We start from the raw sequence: 19,270 nt of genomic DNA on the forward strand, positions 1-19,270 counted from the left end.
CTTATAACTGCTAGTTCAATACCAAGAAGCCACATCCCCAATAACTTTATACCTTGACGGTGCTTTTATAAATGAATAGTTTATGCAGGATAGTTGCAAAGAGATCATTTGGTCTAATCTGATCATTTAAAGCTAAGGACACAGACTCAGAGAGATAAATTGTCTTGGCCAAGATTACACAGCTTGTTAGTGGAAGGTTTGAGACTTGAACGTAGATCCTTTGACTCCAAGTTCCCTGATTTTTCTGTTGTACCATATTGCCCCATCACTATGTTGCTTTGCTGGATAGAAGAACAAGTTTCTATATGGGTGTGAATCCAGGTTCCTTTTTTTAATGAATAAAGATACATTATATAACCAACTGGAGATACAGTCCTGTCGCCATTCATCCATCATCAATATTTCAAGGCAACAATGTTTATATAAAACAAAGAATACTGAATCAGCAGTACTATTTCGAAGGTTTCCTTTAAGAGTTTCTATATAGAAAACGCTACACAGGTTTCTGTTGGGAATAGAAACAAAGTACAGAATTCTTATTCTCAGGCACGACTAACATGTAACAAGTTCATTTTTGGATCAGTAAGGAAAAAGGACCCCCCCCCCCTCAATTTTCACATCCTTTGATTTAATCATTCTTTTTCTGGGATATCTTCTAAAGAAAATGAAAATGCGAATTTCAGACAAAACATATTTATTAGGATGTTATTTATAATGAAATGTGACATTTGTGGCTATTAAAATGGATGATGATGAAGAATTAAATCATTTTGGAGATTTCTTATATTATTGTATTAACAAAATGAAATTGACAAAATGTAGGATTACGTATGTACACAATTTCAACGAGGTAAACTGGAGTGCAGCAGGAAGGGAGATATGTAAATTGCTATCACGAGGTGGTGGGGTGACAGACTTTTACTTCCTTATCCGTACTTTCCTGTAGATCCAGCCTTTGCACGCTGAGCATATTTACTTTTATAATCCAGACCATTAGGACTGCGGAGTTCGAGAAGTAGTGGAAATCATGGCATGGAAATCTTTTGGAGCCCAATTAAAATTCTGTCTTCCCTAAAGAGCAGTTCTGCCTTTGGAAAATTGTCCTGGAATTTGGATTTGAATTCTATTCAATAGCAGTATGGCCTTAGGTGAGCTCCAGAGTTTTGATGCAGGTCAGAGGGAGCACTCACTGCGGCCAAGTGCTTTACCTACATTACCTCCCCGATTTCCCACAGCAGCACTAATGGGGTGGAGGTCCTGCTTAGCCTTGTTTTTACAGAGGAGTGAACTAAGTGCAGAGAGGCTGAATCACTTATTCCAGGTCACTGAGAGCTAGAGTTTGAAAATAATTGTGTGGAATCATTAGCTTGTGTCATTAGCTGTTATAACAAACTGTCTCTCCAGAATTGTCATAAGAAATTTGAACAAGATAAACTATATAAAAGCACCCAACTCTGCCTGATACTTAGTAGGTGCTCAGTGAATGTTTCTAAACGACCTTAGAGAGCAGATGGATCTAAAACTGATCCTTTATGGGTGGGATTCAGATGCAGAAACCAAAGTTGGGCCTTCCTGATAAACACTGGCAGGAAGCTGGGTCCGGATAAGTTTTATCTAAGCTAATTGTGCTTCGTACATACATGCAGGATGGTTTGTGCTATTGTACTGAGATGACAGGTTTCGGAGGAGCCGGATGGATGAGCCCATTGAAACCTACAGATTCTGAGAAAGAGAATGGAAAATCCTCATACAAATCTCACAGAGTCTTGATTGCTGGGGGTGGACATGAGGATAGGATTGACGGTGATAAGGTTTATAAAAGGATGCCACCTGGGAAAATGGATTTCTTTTTGGAGAAATAAAATGATTAAATCATGCTCTTTAAGGCATTGAGGGTCCGGTTCTGTTCTTGTTAGACCAACAGAGTTGCTCCATAGCTATCAGGAAGCAGATTTTAAATGAAAGAATGATCCCATTAATTAAAGTACCAGAAGATTTTAAGACTTTTTTTTTTTAATGAAAGAATCAACAATTGATTTTATTTGGCTCCAATCTCATTGCAGAGTCTGTTGGAGCCATTTTCAAAACTGCTCAGCTTTGTGATTCAGAACTCTGTCTTCACTCTGGCCTACCTGGTAGAGGTGTGTGGTCTCTGTTACCGAGCTTTCACGAAGGTAAGCTTGCCTACGGGTTTTTTCCCGGGAAACTGGAAACTGTCAGGAACATTGTTTCTAAACAGTGTCAATGCTTGTTAGGTTAATCGCCTCAATATAGTTAAACCTGAGCAGTTTACTGAGGTCTAATAAGTATCATTGGAAGGAAACGCTCTATGCAAATATATATATATATATATATATATATATATATATATACTCTACTTCACATATGCACATTTGGAGAAAGGAGGGTCATATGGTTTAGAAGAGAAGAGATACTGTAAATGAAATGAGCTGGTGGTCTAAATGACCTCTGAAGGTCCTTTTCAAGTTCACCATCTCATGATTAGTGGGCAAGCCATCACGGCATGTCATTTTCATACCCAAAGTAGAAAAATATCAGCTTGTCATTTGTAAAATCCCTTAGAGTGCTCCTTAATTCTCATCACTTGTCTGTCTCCCCAGTTCTGGGTTCTTGGCCTCTGAGATTGTAATCTCATCTTTTGTCATCTTGCCTTCATAATGGTTTCTCTATTGCATTATCTTTCGTTTCCCCTGGCCCACTACCGAGGAAGTGGAAAAGTACTGCTAGCCCCATGCACATAGCAGCCTGGTTGGAGCTGGGAGACGCTATCCTTACGGAAAGGCAGGGCCAACTGGGAGCGTCTCTGTCCTTAAGAACAGTATGCAATATTCCTCTTCCAATTTCCAAATGTTCCAACTTTATTTTCACTGGGGTCTGTTCCTGTTGTTCCTCCTTGAACATTCAGAATATTCCTTTACTCATGTTGTCCACTTATATAAGCCTTTTATTTTCCCCCATTTAAAGAAAATCTAATTTTATATTAAGGCTTTCATTCTATTTAAAACACTTTTGTCTTTTTTCTTACGATCTTGTGTCCATTCTACCATGTTAAGTGTTCCATGATAATCCTCTCTTTAGTCTTTCTGATTAGAAATTATTACTCTGCCCGGAACAATATGTTTTCTAAGTATCCAAAAAATCAGCATTTTTTCTTCTTTCAAATCTTCCCTGAAAAGAACTTACTCCTTTTTTTTTTTTTTGGTGATTTACAACAGTAGATCAGGGCACAGTACCAGAAACAATGAAGACATATACGAATACAGTGAAAAGAAGTCACTTTATTTCTTAAATTTCTTTTTGCTTGGTATATTTAAATTGTACATTTTTTAGAGGAAAAACCATAGTAAGTGTGTGTTTCCCATGCTGTGCGCTATAGAGATTAATTACAGAGGATCTTCCATTATTTTGAAGTCAAGATATTCCTAGTTTTGAACATTCATTATACATTATGTGCCTTCCTAACCAATCATCATGTTAGTGGCCTCCTGACTTGCTCTTGTCATCTACGCATTCCCAGTTGTCCAACTCAAATGACTATTTTTGGTAGAAAGCTTCAGTCTTAGAGTGTTCCCATCTTCTTCATGGGTAATGGGAAGCTATTGGAAATAGTTTAAGAAAGAACACTGTCTAATTGAGCCTTCTCCATCATTTAATCAAGAGAAAAGGCATGGAAAGGTAAGGGCTTTGGAGACTTTTCTTCCTGGCAATCTGGCCATCTAGATAGTTGAAAATTGTCCCACTTAAAAGGATAGAAGTGCTGGACAAAATGTAATGAACATGATTGTAAAAGTGAAAGGTAAAAAATTGGGGAAGAAATTGAGAACCAGAGTGGTAAGCATATAAGCCAATACCATAGTAGTCTTGAGATGGGGGAGTTACTTGTCTTAGGAGGTTAGTGGCTCAAGTTTTGTTTAGATTTGCAGGTACCTAATTTTATTTTATTTATTTATTTTTAGTTGAGTTATATATTTTTAGTTTTAGTTTATTTACATTTATTTTAATCAACATACAATGTTATGTTAATTTCAGGTGTACACCATATTGATTGAACAATTCTATACATTACTTAATGCTCACCATGATAAATATATCTGTCATCATACATCATTACAATAACATGATTATAATAACATCATTACAATTATAACAACAATATTATCGACTCTCTTCTCAATGCTGTACTTTTCACCTCCACATATTACTTATTTATATAACTGGAAATTTATATCTTTTAATCTCCTTTATTTGTTTCATGCATCCCCTTACCCTTCTCTCCTCTGGCAACCAGCAGATTATTCACTGTATTTAAGAGTCTGTTTTTTGAAAGTTTTGTTTTTCAGATTCCACATATAAGGGAAATTATGGGGCACTTCTATCTCTGCCTGACATGTTTCACTTAGCCTAATACCTATTAGGTCCATCTGTGTAGGCTCAAATGGCAAGATTCCATTCTTTTTCATGGCTGAGTAATATTCCAGTGTGGATGCATCTTCTTTATCCATTCATTTTTCAGTGGACACTTGTGTTGCTCCATATCTTGCCTACTGTAGATAATACTGCAGTAAATATAAGGGTGCATATATCTTTTTGAATTAGTGTTTTTGTTTTCTTTGGGTAAATACCCAGTAGTGGAATTATTGAATTGTATGGTATTTCTATTTTTAATTTTTTGAGGAAGCACCATACTCAGTTCTACAGTGTCTGCACCAATTAACTTTAGTGGCTTGTGGTTTAAAGCCCACACGGAGAAGGTCTTGGGACTGTTTCAGGCTTGGAGTTGGCTCTGAGTCATCCCCAGTAGAAAGTCAGAACCCTCAAAAGGGTAGATGGGTGATTTGGAAAGAATATATTCCTATATAGAGGTGACAAAGAATAGAATCTAAGCCTAGGAACCAAGAAAGATTTATAGTTTCCTTTGAGAATTAGTAAACATGAACCTATCTTTGAACATATTTAGAGTGTGAATTTAAGATACCTACGTACTCTGTGAGCCCCCAGAATGAAAAGTCAAGTAACATTGGTACAGAGCAGGTAATAACATTGGAGTGTTTGGTAGAAGTAAGCTCAAAACCTATCCTCAAACCACTCTGGATGGGTATGACTTCAGTCTAGACCTAACAGAATTTCTAGAATTACAGTCCTGATGAACACGAATTTACAGACTAAAATTATAAAACATATAAAGAAATAATCCACCATGAGCTAGAGTAGAAATGAATCCAATAATCTAATAATCACAATGAATATAAGGAATTTTTGGATTTTTACAAAAGATTTATATATTTTAGAGAGAGTGAGAGAGAGGCAGGGGGAGAGGAGCAGAGGGAAAGAAAGAGATTCTGAAGCAGATCCCATGCTGAGCACAGAGCCCATCTCAGGGCTCAGTCTCAAGACACTGAGATCATGACCTGAGCTGAAACCGAGTCAGAGGCTTAGCCAACTGAGTCACCCAGATGTCCCAGAAATTTTTGGATTTGATTTTTTAAATCCAGCTATGTGTTATTTGTAAGAGATACCTCTGAAACACATCTAAAGACAGTGTTGAAAGTGTGAAAGAAAAATAGTTTAAAAATATACCAGGCAAATACTAATTAAAATAAAGCTGAAACCAGTAAACAGTATCTAAGTTAAAAAGTATTTTTATAAAAAAGGTTGCCCTGTATTGATAAAAGGAATAGTTCTTTAGAAAAATGTGACTGTTCTAAAACTTGTGTAGTTAATAATACAGGCTTAATATATATAAACAAAATGAATAGAATTACAAAGAGAAGTTGCCAAATTCATACTCAATGGGAGATTTTGACACATCTCTTTTAGTAATTAATAGATCAAGCAGATAAAAAATGAATAAGACTTACTAGATTTGAACAATGTAAGGAGCAAATTGAATCCAATAGACATATAAAGAATCTTGAATTCACCAATTTGAGAATGTATTTTAGAAAGAGCATATACAAAGTAGCTGTACCAGCTTGCATTCCCACCAGCAGTGTAAGAGGGTTCCCCTTTCTCCACATCCTCTCCAGCATTTGTTGTTTTTGCCTTGTCAATTTTTGCCATTGTAACTGGTGTAAGGTGGTATCTCAGTGTGGTTTTGATTTGAATCTCCCTGATGGCTAATGATGTTGAACATTTTTTCATGTGTCTTTTAGCCATTCATATGTCTTCCTTGGAGAAGTTTCTGCTCATGTCTTCTGCCTATTTTTTGACTTGCTTTTGGGGTGAGAAGTTCTTTATAGATCTTAGATACCAGCCCTTTATCTGTTGTGTCATTTGCAAATATCTTCTCCCATTCTTTGGGTTGCCTCTTTGTCCTGTTGACTGTTTCCTTTGCTGTCCAGAAGCTTTTTTATCTTGATGAAGTCCCAAAAGTTCATTTTGCTTTTGTTTCTCTTGCCTTTGGGGACGTGTCTTGAAAGGAGTTACTGTGGCGGATGTCAAAGAGGTTACCGCCTATGTTTTCCTCTAGGATTTTGATGGATTCCTGTCTCACATCGAGGTCTTTCATCCATTTAGAGTTTATCTTTGTGTATGGTGTAAGAGAATGGTTGAATTTCACTCTTCTAAATAGAGCTTTGGAAAACAGTATAGAGGTTCCTCAAAAAGTTAAAAAAAAAAAAGTTAAAAATAGAGCTACCCTATGACTCAGCAATTACACTACTGGGTATTTACCCCAATGATACAGATGTAGTGAAAAGAAGGGCCACATGCACCCCAATGTTCATACCAGCAATGTCCACAGTAGCCAAACTGTGGAAGGAGCTGAGATGCCCTTCAACAGATGAATGGATAAAGAAGATATGGCCATATATACAATGGAATATTACTCAGCCATCAGAAAGGATGAACACCCAACTTTACATCAACATGGATGGGACTGGAGGAGATTATGCTGAGTAAAATAAGCCAAGCAGAGAAAGTCAGTTGTCATATGGTTTCACTTATTTGTGGAACAGAAGGAATAACATGGAGGACATTAGAAGAAGGAAGGGAAAACAGAAGTGGGGAAAATTGGGGAGGGAGTAGAATAATGAGTGACTATGGACTCTGGGAAATAGACTGAGGGTTTCAGAGGGGAAGGGTGTGCGGGGTGGGCGAGCCTGGTGATGGGTATTAAGGAGGGCATGTTTTGCATGGAGCACTGGGTGTTATACACAAACAATGAATTATAGAACACTACATCAATAACTAATGAGGTGCTGTATGGTGACTAACATAACATAATAAAAAAAGGAAAAGAAAAAGCATATACATAACATTTGTAAACATAGGACAGGTAATAGACCACAAATAAAGTATTTCATTTCATTTCATTTCATTTCATTTCATTTCATTTCATTTCATTTCAGTAGGCTCTACACCGAGTGTGGAGCCCAATACAGGACTTGAAATCATGACACTGAGATCAAGACCTGAGCTGAAATCAAGAGTCAGACACTCAACCGACTGAGCTATCCAGGAGCCGCAGGCCACAAATAAAGTCTTAACACACACTGGGGAATCTGTTTCAAAGACACCAAGTTCTTTAATCACAATGCAGTTAAGTTATAGATCAATAACAAAGTCGTAACTGCACAGAGATATTCAAGGGTGACCGAGAGAAAAGCTCCATATCTAAGGGGAGACGACGCACATCTTAGACAGACTACCTTTTATGTGACTATTGAGGCAGGTTTGTACTGAGATTTGGGGCCTCCTGGTCAAGTCCTCGAGCAGCTGGGATAGTCACCCCCTGCATAAAGCGGCACCAGCGCAGAGGGTGAACAGCATGCGTGCACACATTCCTGGCACACACACATGTAGGTGGCTGGGCCCTGTCCCAGCTACCACCCAGGGGCCTTAGAGATTCTTCTCTTGACTGTCCCCTTTTGTCAGATGTCTAAGTCCCGGTCCCCTGCCAGATTCAGACCCTGACCAGGTCCCTTTGCAGGGGTGCAGTGTGTATAGAATGTGTACGTGTGTGGTGCCTAGGGCTTGCGTGAGTGAGTGACGGGGCATGGCATGCATGCAGCCAGGTCTACCCAGAGCGCGGCTCTGGAAGTACACAGCGTTTTTCAGGTTTGCAGGATGTGTTCATATGTCTATGTGTTTGTTCTGTGTGTGTGCGTACACTGTTTCAAATTCATTCGAAGGTACTTACTGGATTAACGGCATCTAGGACTTGCTATATTTGGAAATTTGAAATACACTTTTAATTGATTCATACATCAAAGGAGATAAGAGAATTTAGAAAAATATTTAGAACCACACAAATATGAAAATACTACATTCTAAATGTTGGGATCTATAGCTACAGAGATATTTAGAAGAATATGTATAGTCTTCAATACTTCTGCTGGAAAAAAGGAGAAATGAAATGAGCTAACATTTCAAGTTAAAATAAACAGAGTAACCATAAGATAATCTAAAGGAAGGAAATAATAGAGAGAAGAGCAGGAATTAACGAAATGGAAAACATGACTTTAGTGGAAGATCCGTACAGCCAGAAGGGGGCTCCCGGATTAGAACAAGAACACTGGCAGAACTTTGGCAAGACTGATTAAGGGAAGCAGAGAAAAGGCACGGATAAAGCATATCTGCAATGCGAGAGGGAATATAACTCTAGATGTATTAGAGACTTTGAAACGAACAACTCTGTGCTCATAAATTTGGAATCTTGGACCATAGGGACAATTTTCTAGAAAACTGTAACGTATGATAACTAAGAAAAAAATGGCTGGACCTCAATGATTAAAGAAATGGAATCATTAATGAGAAACTGTCCCAGTTTTAAAGACAACTTTACTATTAAACACCAAAGGAACAGATTGAGCTCCACTTTGTGCAAACTAATACAGAGGATCGAAAGAAAGGAATACTTCCAACATCTTTTATGAAGCCAGTAGAATTGTGATACCAACCAGACAAGGGTAGTGGGAGAAAGGAAAATTACAGGCCAATTTTACTTCAAAGGTATAAAAATTCTGGATGAATAATAGTAAATTAATATGTTAAAAATAAAGCCTCCTGGCCCAGTGAGGATTTGCTTGGAATATAAGAATGGTTTTAAACATTAGAATATTGATTTATGTCACCAAGTTACCAGGTTAAAGGTGACAAATGTGTATCATTATCTCAGCAGATTCCAAAGAAGCATTCTATATAACTCAACATCCACTTGTAACAACTTTTGTCAAACTAGGAATAGAAAGGAACTTACTTAGCTTGTCATAGGGTGCCTACCAGAAACCTCTAGGAAATGTTATACTTCCTGGTGAATGCCAATGTAGTGCTTTCAAAATACTAAGTAAGACGAGAATGTCCACTATCATTTCTCCTGTTCATTATGGTCCAGGAGGTCCCACTCAATTCAGTAAGATAGGAGGAAGAAATCAAATGTATAAGGACTGGAAAGGAAAAATAAAACTCACTTTCCACAGATGATGTAATTACAAACAAACTGAAGAAAATATAGTTGTAGACACCTTTTTATAACTTCTGTGAGAGAGTTCAGCAAGGATGCTGCTTACAAGTGAGTACCCAGGAATCATCCACCTTTAATATTCAGCTACAAATGATCACAAAATGTACTTTGAAAATGACAGTTATTGTGTCAACAGAGAATAAACCTAACAAAAATGTGCTAGAACTCTATGGAGATAACCAGAAAGTTTTACTCAACAATGTTAAATAAATAGAGATAGATCTCGTGATCATGGTTGAGGACCCAGCATAATAAAGACAGTTAATTCTCACAATATAACCTATAGATTTAGTGTAATTTCAATAAAAAGTTAAGACTTCTCTCCAGATAATAATGGCTTAGATCATTTGAACCTATCTTCCCACTTAAAAAGTTAAAAAAGAAGCGAACAGAATATTCTTTGAAAACTTCAGTGCATCAAAATGCTAACCAGATATTAGATGAATCACCAGGCTAAGATCAGGGAGAGCATAGAAGTGCGGAGATGTGACTAAGAGGCTGAGTTGCAATTCCAGAAGATCCAGGAAGGGAACAAGAGTCAGAATCCAGGACCTTCCAAGAACAGGGACTTGGTCTGATTCTGCAACTCCCGCAACCCCAGTTTGGTCAGGACAACAAAGTAAAGATAACCCAGAGGTAAAATCATCCTTACAGCAATTGAGCTCAGTGTCACACCTTCTGGTGGCCCAAGATAAGATATTACAGGGCTTGTGTGTCTGTTCAGGTAACCTGGACCAGGCTAGTGCCAACAGGGAGCTGGCAAAAAGGAAACAGAGAGTTCTTTGGATGAAGAGAACATTTCAGTCCTCGAATGATTTCTAGAAATAACTTTTTAAATACACCATTCAGCATGCACAGCTCATCGGACATACAAGGAAGCAGGATACCATGAATAAAAATGAGGGGAAAGAAAAAAAAGTGGATGCAGACCCATGGGGTCTCTGGTTACTTGGTGATGATCAGGAAAGGACACACAACAGGCTTCTGAGGTGCTGGCACTTTGACCTTGGCATTCAGTCTACACAAATCCATTTCATCTGCACATTTATGTCCTATGTACGTTTCTGCATGTGTGTTGTCGTTGGCAATTAAAAAAAAACGTAAAAAATTGAAAATGATCTCGTGTTCTATTAACAGGAGAACAGATCAATGAATTTCGGTATGTTCATATAATAAAATATAATTAAGCCATTTATTTGAAAGAACTAGAGCTACATGTAACAGTAGGAACTAATTTCAAAAATATAAAGTAGTGAGAAACTATAAGTTGCAGAAAGAGATGTGCAGTATGACACTATCATAGAAAGTTACAAAGACATGAAAAATAGTATTACGTCTTGCAATGAAGGCATGCATAGGTAGTAAAAACATATGTGAAATCATGAGCACCAGGTTCAAAATAGTGGCTACTTCAAGGAAGGGAGAAAGAAAAGAGAACACTATATAGGTAGTTTCAACAGTTTCTGTGATTTTTTTTTTTTTTAAAGGAGTGTGTGCATGAGTTGGGGGGAGGGGCAGAGGTAGAGGGAGAGAGAATCTTAAGTAGGCTCCGTGCCCAGCACAGAGCCTGTTGTGGGGCTCGATCTCACAACCCTGAGATCGTGGTCTGAGTGGATACCAAGAGTCAGATGCTTGACCAACTGAGCCACCCAGGCGCCCATCTGGGATGCTTTATTTATCCTGAAAGACGTTAAATAGAGCAAAATGTCGTGATGTGGCCAAGAAAAGTGGTAGTTCATGGTACATTCCATCTGTTTTTCTGTGTGCTTAAGCAGCCCATTTAAAAAGAAAGTTCTTTAGAGAGGCCACAAGACCCTGAAAATTGCTGTATAAGTTCCTCTCTAAATAAATCATTTCCTTTTGGGAATAATGCTTTTCGATTTAACTTCTGCATTTCTTGGAACTTATCATTTCCTGTGAACAAGAACCTAATCCAGTAGGTTCAGTGTTTAAGAGATATCCTGTCTTTTTCTTATCTATTGAATTATGTGTTCTCGGCGCTTCTGTAAACTTGTTATGCACACAAAAATGCCCTTTAAATTTTTTCTTTTTCGTTTGAATTTTATTTCTTAAGGACCGTTCATTATGCATTGTCAAATACTGGTTTTCATTTCCAACCTGTGAATTTCCTGGAAGCTCTTTTGACATAGATCTGTTCTGAGTTTTTACACTAGCTTACCTTCTTCTCTTTTGTTCTGTTTAGGAGCGGGATAAATTCTACTTGTCTCGTAGTGTTGTTCTGGAACTCCTGCAGGCCCTGAAGCTCAAATCCCCTTTACCAGATACAAACCTCCTCCTGCTTGTCCAGGTGGGCTTCTGCGTTTTTTGTAATACTTTCCATGAGATCCACCATGTTTGGAAAAATTAAGGAAGGTGTGGGGCATATGCGCAGATCAATGAACTCTGCCCAGAAGTGAGAACTAATCTATCTTCTATGAGCCGTGACCTAAGTAATACTATGCACTTGGCACTCCCGCTGGGTAAACAAGACAGAAAGGGCCCAGTTATTTTGTTCCTGTAGTGGAACTAGTACTGTGAGGGACCCAAAGAAGATGGGAACACTAATTTCTACCCTCAAGAAATTTGCAGCTGGGTAGGTCAGAGGGCAGCTTGCGAACAGCTACCGGACCTGGCAGGGGACTGACGAAGCCACAAGTGAGGGACCAGGCTGAGATCTGGTTGCAGAGTCACGTGCATATGGGTGGGTCTGTGAAGCAGAATTGAAGGAGAGGGTGGGCCACAGTCAAGTGGCAGGACGTATGGAGCCCAGCTGGGGTGGCAGGTGGAGGTGAAAAGCACCAGCACCCTTGGGAGCCCTGAGGCAGAGGGGCTTGAATGCGTACAAGGAAGATTCTGGAGAAACTTACTGAGTTGATGCTCTTGTCTGTAGGGTTGCTAATGAGGGGCTGAGGCCCTCCATCCCTGGCATCCTTAGCTCAGCATCTTAGACAAGTATGCAGGTTTTTAACACAGAAGATAGGTTCTCACCAGTACTGTGGGAGGAGATATATATATAAACAAAGTCCTGGGGTGCGTTAAGAGCAGGAGGCAATCCATGTCCTATGATGTGAAATAAGGGAAGGCTTCATGAAAGAGGTGGCATGTGACGTAGGCCACAAAGGACTGGTGGGTGCAGCCAGAAGTCTTTCTATGAGGTTGGGGTTCAGCACCAGGGGCTGACTGGCTTCAAGCAATGGGGGGAGGCATTAATAAGAAGGTGAACTAAATTTAGAGAGAATGGCCTGAGGATGAAGTTGAGGAAAGCAGGCTGGCTACATGAGAGGAGTTGGCAGGGGATCAGGTAGACTGGGACCCCACCTCACATACCAAGGCTAGACTTAAAGACGTGGACCTCTGCTACACCTGGGACCGGTTATCATTCAGACTGCCTTTGTGCAAAGTGCTCAAGAAACAAGTCACAGCTGTTTTATTTCTTCCCAATGAGCATGAAGACCATGTCAGAATCTGGACCTACAAGGTTGAGGTTAAATGAGTAGGGGACAATGGGATCTTGATATCAAAGAACTAGACAAGTGTCCCTGAATCTTAGGTACCTGGGGTGCCAGTGGGAGAGATGAGGGACAAGGAAACATCATAAGCACCTGTCGTGTGCCCGCAGTGTGCTGGGTGCTTTAATCCTCCCCTCACTTAATCCTTACAGCAGTGGGAGATATTAGTTCTGTGTCACAGCTGAGAGACTGGGCTCAGCAGGGTTCAGTGACTTGCCCAAGACCACACAGCTGGCATCAGTGGTGACCAGGGTCTACTCAGTGTGGAACACAGCCCTGTCAGGCTCCTGGCCTCACTTGCCCCTCTCACCTTAACAGCTCCTAGCTGTTTGCACTGCCTTCCCCTCTCTCCACACAAATGCAGCCCTCTGGCCTCAGGTTGACTAAAGGAGTTTTGCTCAAACTCTCCTTCTTATCAGATCACTCCCTGTGCTGAAAACTTGCACTGACCTGCGCTATGAGGTCTTCTGTCACCTGGCCCCATTGACCATTGACAGATAGCCACATTGACTGTTCAGTAGTATCTCCCATTACACGTATTTACCAACCACCTCTATCAGGCTAGGTTCTGGAGATATGGCAGTGTGATAGGCATAAACCCTAGGCTAACCACTCTACCGGAAATGTGTACAATATGTAAAGTACTAGAGAGGAGGGAGTGGCTGGCTCAGCCTGGGAGACAGAGGAAGGCTCAGTAAGCCAATCAAGTGCCTGACTTGGCCCAGGCACTGGGGAAATGAATAAGCCATGGCCCCTTCCTCCTGGGAGTTTACTATCCAGTGGGTGGACATGTAGGCAGACATTTCCAACACAGGGTGATAGGGTGCACACTGAATGAGAAGCAGTGTGGAAGAGGGACCGCGTGGGTCTTGAGATATGTGCAGAAGTTCAGGAGTTTCCCTGGGAGACGAGGAGGAACAACAGCTCTCACTTAGCAATTTAATATCCACCACTGGTCTCCCTGCTCCCCTCTTAATCCTTAGACCCAGAATGGAATGATTCTCAAAGGCATGAGATTTAGTGAGAAGTTGGTGTGCTCTCAGTAAGCCATGGTCTGGTTTTCTGGGGTGCCTTGAAGCCCTCTGAGAGCAGTGATCACTGGCCGATGCCACCAATGAATGTCGGGCACACTGTAGTCAAAACAAAATAGCTCACATTGTACCAGGACGCTAGACAACCCAAGAGGAAGACAGGAGACAAGTCACAGCCAGGAAGTACCCAAGTTCCTAAGGAGGGGGTGACTTGGACTCTCTTCTGGTGGATTGCCAGCCCTGTTGGCCAGCCCCTCCTACTTCTGCTGAAGCAGCTTCACTGCTTTTGAGTAAAAACAACTTGGACACAAACTGACCATAAGGAATGAATGGGATCCATACTAGCTTGCAGAAGAGGGCAGGTGGACTGGGCTTAGGGGAAAGGTCCATGAGGGATTTAAGCTATCAGGTTGACAGTAAATGAGAGTCACTGGCTTCTGATGGTGTTCTGGTTGAGGACCTGCCACCTCCAAACAGCCTAGGTCTCCAGGCCCTAAAGGTATTTTCCTGCTCCGGTCAGAGAACATTCCCTTCATTGCCCTCAGTCTTGAGCAGAACTGATCCATGTGGCTGATCTTCTTGGGGTCTAGCACCCCATGCCATGACTGCTGCTGGGGGCTGGTTTTCTGTGAAGTATGTTAGTCAACCATAATAAGCACTTGTCACAAGACAGCAAAAGAACACTGACAGTTTAAATTGCCCGGTGCTTAAGGAAACCATGAAAACAGTGATTATTGCATCACCGCTAGGTGAATAAATAACAAAAACAAATTAGCTTTAGGAATAAAGAAGCTCCAAAGAGTAAGTTGTTCTGAATGTGTTTTTTGGATTTTCCTATACCATTTCAAATAAATAGCATCTTCATCTTTTTAGAACAAGGGTGTATTTGTCATGGAATCATTAAATGTTAAGAATCAAGTCGTAAAATTATGTTGGAGAAGGTACTTCAGAGACACTTTGGGGTCATGTCCATGAAAAATGACTTAAGGATAATGTTTCCATCTTCCTGATGAAAAAATTTTAAACAGTGCACCATTTTGAAGTAATATATCTTTGTTCTATGTACTCTTAGAACAAACCATTTTTATTACCGAGAGAAAAAAAAGTTAAGCATGCTTAAGAAAAACAGAGATAGTTTCCTTATCTGCCCAGTTGTTCCTTCTAAGCCATGGAGGGAGGTCCTCCATGAGGCTTCTCATAGGCTGAGGGAGAGGCATCTACCATCTCTCTCCATGAATAGGACATCTTTCTGATGTTTTCCCAGTTCTTTTTTCTCTTGCCTTTGACTGCAGGCTTCCTGCGGGTCTCCCTGAAAGACGGCAGAGGCGATAGCCTGTTGTCTGGTCGCTTCTCTTAGACCAGAGAATCTAGTCTGAGTCCAAGAGACGCTTTCCTCCTTACTGATGGAGTGTCAGTTCCTGGCACCTGGGGGACCAGGCTCACAGTACGGACAGATAATCTGTCTGGGGATGACAGTGACTTCCACAAATATCAGCGACCATCACCTGATGGCAGTGGGGAAGGCTTTGTTTAACTGAAAATGCAACTTGGAAACAGAAAGGAAAGCATTCATTGGAAGGAGAAACCGCTAGTGATCCACCGTGAATGACCCTGGATCCTTTAGTGACAAGAGAGTCAGTGACTCAGACCTTGGATTTTCCCTTCATTCTTTCCTCCCACAGGGATCACTAGGGTATCTCCGTTACTACTTTCCTAATCATGGACTGGGTAAATGAGTCCACAAACATGGAGCCATTCACATTCTTCTCATAGATAGATGGTATCTTCGTTGTTTACCACATACTCTGCCCTAAAAGAACAATGGAACATTTCCCCAAGGGATGTGGGGCCACCCAAGTTTTAAATGTTTCAAGGTAAGATAGGTACCAATTGGTTTTTTAATTCTTAAAAATTCCTTCTGGAGGCCCATTATCATGGGAAGCCTCCCACTGTTCACTGTGGTCATCTAGCCATGGCTGCTAGTACTTGTTCTGACTTGCATATCAAGTCAGGAGTCCTCAGATGTGCAAGTGGATTCTTTACTTTTTCAAGAAAAGAGGATCGGAGATAGGAAAGAATTTGCCAAATTGAAAAAGTTACGTGTGTTCTTCAGAATCTAGATTGTCGACCAGCAGGACGTAGTCCTTCAGCACTTTGGACAGATGCCCTACCTTGTTATCATTCAGACCTGGGGACAGTTTTGCTTTCACTGGCAACCGCTTCTCTTCGGCTGGTCTGCTGTAGATAGCTTGTGTGTAATAGGTTATTATAAGTATTCTCTCGCTGGATTAAAGCAGAGTCTTCATAACAGAGTGATAACTCATTAAAAGCCTCCATAAAGGCTATATAAGCCCAAATCAAAAAGCATTTCCTCAGCTCCCATTATGTGTCAAGAGTAGACATTCTGCTAATTTGCATGTGGCTCTCCCACTGTGTGGGTTATACCTGCATAGACTCGTGTGAGAAACCGTGTGGGTGAAACATTCGCTTTTAAAGATAGGTTAATGGTGGGTTGGAGGACAAAGACTTGGCAGAGGGATGGCTGTTGTCTTTAAGTCACAGATACTATTGAAGTGGGGTTATTATTATTAGTTAAGTTCCTAATAATCTGATCACTCTCTGGGTGAGAGGTGGAGACATTATTTTGAGTCTCGTTTTGATGATGAATTTAGCAGTGACACATAATGGATGTCGTGTTTCTTTTGTATTCTTTTGTGTTCGTGCGGGAGTGCACGGTTCATTAGGCATCTTTCCGTCACAAAGTATGGAATTCTTCCTTCTGTGGCAAACATCCTTTCCCTCTCTGGTTTTAGTTATATCTTTATATCGTGAGCAATTCTGGACAATCATAATGGGGTTTTGCAGGTCATGGTTGGCAGCTGCGTAACAAGACAGAAGCGTTGATTAAGGTTTTAGTTGTACATATTATGTGAAAATTACACTGGATTTATTTATGTTTATTTTTTAAAAAATGTTTTTAAATTTTGAGTAAACTCTACACCACACATGGGGCTTCAGCTCACAACCCCGAGATCAAGAGTTACAGACTCTGCCACCTGAGCCAGCCAGGTACCCCCCAAATTACACTGGGTTGAAATGCATTGATAAAAAATAAATGGTGGATGGTTTTAGAGGCTTGTCCACTTTTATACTCATTGATACACAAGGCTCTCTGTGGTACTCCCATAAACTTTAGGGTGATTTTTTATTAATTCTGACTTGTAAGAGTTATCACAAAGCAGACATTTTAATCTGGCATCCCATCATTGACGTGATATGACTGACAACCTACTTCTATGATGCTGCTTGTTCTGATTTGCTGAGTATGGGAGGCGAGAAAGGTTTCTTGTGAAGGGAGATAGAGACATTGAAGTTTTGCTTCTCCAGGGATCTTCTGTAGCTCTCAAGAGCAGCCAGGCCATGGAAGCACAGATTAGGGGGCCTTCGATTTGAAACCCCTGCAGAATATCTTCTCTGTCTGAGCCTCCCCTCCCTCACACTTGTATGCCCTTCTGGCCTCCCCTTGGCTCTTGGCTCTCATGTAAAGAAATTAAAATGTTGGTATCCTGACGGAGGTTTTGAAACTTAGTTCTAAGTAGTTTGTCTTAGATTGCAGACTCAGATAACTTTTGAAGACACATTTTATGGGAGAACAGGCAGTGTCTGCCAGAGGTTGGGACTCTTTCTTCTTTTGACCATGTACTTCCATCTGATACATTGCTGTTTTACTGATAGGTTCTGGCAAAAGTTCTAGGCTTTCCTTTTTTAAAAAAAAATCCTGATTTATTTCCTTTTTCTTATATTAGGGATGAGTCCAAGTGGTAAGCTATCCTGAATAAAATAATGGAAAATTTTAGGTGTTCCCTGGATGTTACTAGCTGGTACTTTCTTTGCCAGAGTGAAAGTTAATGGCCAAATGGATTCTTTAGCTTTCTGTAACTCTATTTGAGGCAAATGGAGATGATTGTGTGTGAACATGAAGTAGAGATATGTATCTACTCCAGGCACACGGCTGTCAGTGATAGCTCTGCTCACTCTCCTCTGGCCCCCAGCTCAGTTCTGTGATGAAATACTTCTCCTGGAGGACGGCGCTTGAAGGCCAGCTCTTGAACAAGGCCTTGAACAAGGAGTCTCAGGGAGCCCTTGGAAAGTCTTTGGCCGAAATCTCTGTGTTGTTAGCCAAAACCTATTAATGCTCTGATTCTGAGCCCTGATGAGCCTGACAGTATGCTGGTTTCTGTTTTCTGTAAAGCCTTCTTGTATTTTTTCTCTATGACCCAAAGCTTTATTACTTCTCCGCAGTTTGCCAGGGACCCATCATTTTAACTACCTAACTTTCCTTCCAGTGTGAGAGTGGAATAAGAAGGAAGGGCTGTCAGTGTCCAAGCTTCTTCCAGAGCCACTGAAGCCAAAGTTGTTGGGGCCACTGACCAGAGGCCAGGGAAGGGAAATTAAGCAGGCCTTATCGCACATAGAAAACTCTGCAGACTTCATGTTTAACTTTTTTTCTGAAACCATTAATACCCAGTTGGGTGTTGTATTAAGTGGGAAATACCTACAAACACCTGTAATGAAGCAAATGAAATCATAACCTGGCAAATCCATCCCCATCAAGATCTTGTCATAATTGATTCATTGGTTCACTTCACACGGTTTTGCTGAGCCCCTCCGTGACGTCAGGCTGAAAGCCAGTGCTGGAAGGCAAGTGCAGGGGGCCCGTAAGACTCTTGGAGAGCCCGTAGGAGGATGCAACATATACCCGTAGGTCCCTGCAGTCTAGTGTCATGACTGTCCCAGTGGGAGTGGGTGCAGGTTCCGTGAGGCAAGGACAGGGGTGGGGGTCATTTTCAGCACAGAGGATCCATGTGGGTGAATGAGAGAGCCAGCGACTGGGAGGCCTCGGATGGGAAGAAACAGAATATTCACAGTGAAGTGGATTGTTTTCTGTCTTCATTTTAAATGTGTAACATAATGATGAAGTCTGGAAAAATCTATGTGAATTCAGGAACTGTCAAGAAGTACTAAAGAATAAATAGAATAACTAACTTCAGAATAAATCTGACCGTGTTGACATCTTTCCTTTCTCCCTCAATTGAATGCACCGTTCCAGTACCACTTAGCTGTCTGGGTAAAGTACGAATCTCTGTTCTTCTCGGTCCTACGCGCCTGAACTTCTGACAGGAACAGACTGTCATGGTTAGCAAGCCCCATATACCCAGAGCAGATTGTCATGAGAGTAAACACTA

At 40.7% G+C, this 19,270-nt stretch overlaps 1 protein-coding gene across 10 annotated transcripts in view; it reads left to right on the top strand.

Annotated features, from left to right (window-relative positions):
* The window catches only part of UNC79 (unc-79 homolog, NALCN channel complex subunit), a 248,546-nt gene that overhangs the window by 203,629 nt on the left and 25,647 nt on the right, over positions 1 to 19,270 (top strand). For all 10 annotated transcript variants that reach the window (XM_046010109.1, XM_046010111.1, XM_046010112.1 and 7 more), the window contains 2 exons: positions 2,064 to 2,174; positions 11,688 to 11,792. In XM_046010109.1, the coding sequence (XP_045866065.1) occupies positions 2,064 to 2,174; positions 11,688 to 11,792 (216 nt within the window). The remainder of the gene's footprint in view (positions 1 to 2,063; positions 2,175 to 11,687; positions 11,793 to 19,270) is intronic.

The sequence above is a fragment of the Meles meles genome, chromosome 6 (genome assembly GCF_922984935.1).
Source record: "Meles meles chromosome 6, mMelMel3.1 paternal haplotype, whole genome shotgun sequence".
In the NCBI taxonomy this organism is placed as follows: Eukaryota; Metazoa; Chordata; class Mammalia; order Carnivora; family Mustelidae; genus Meles; species Meles meles.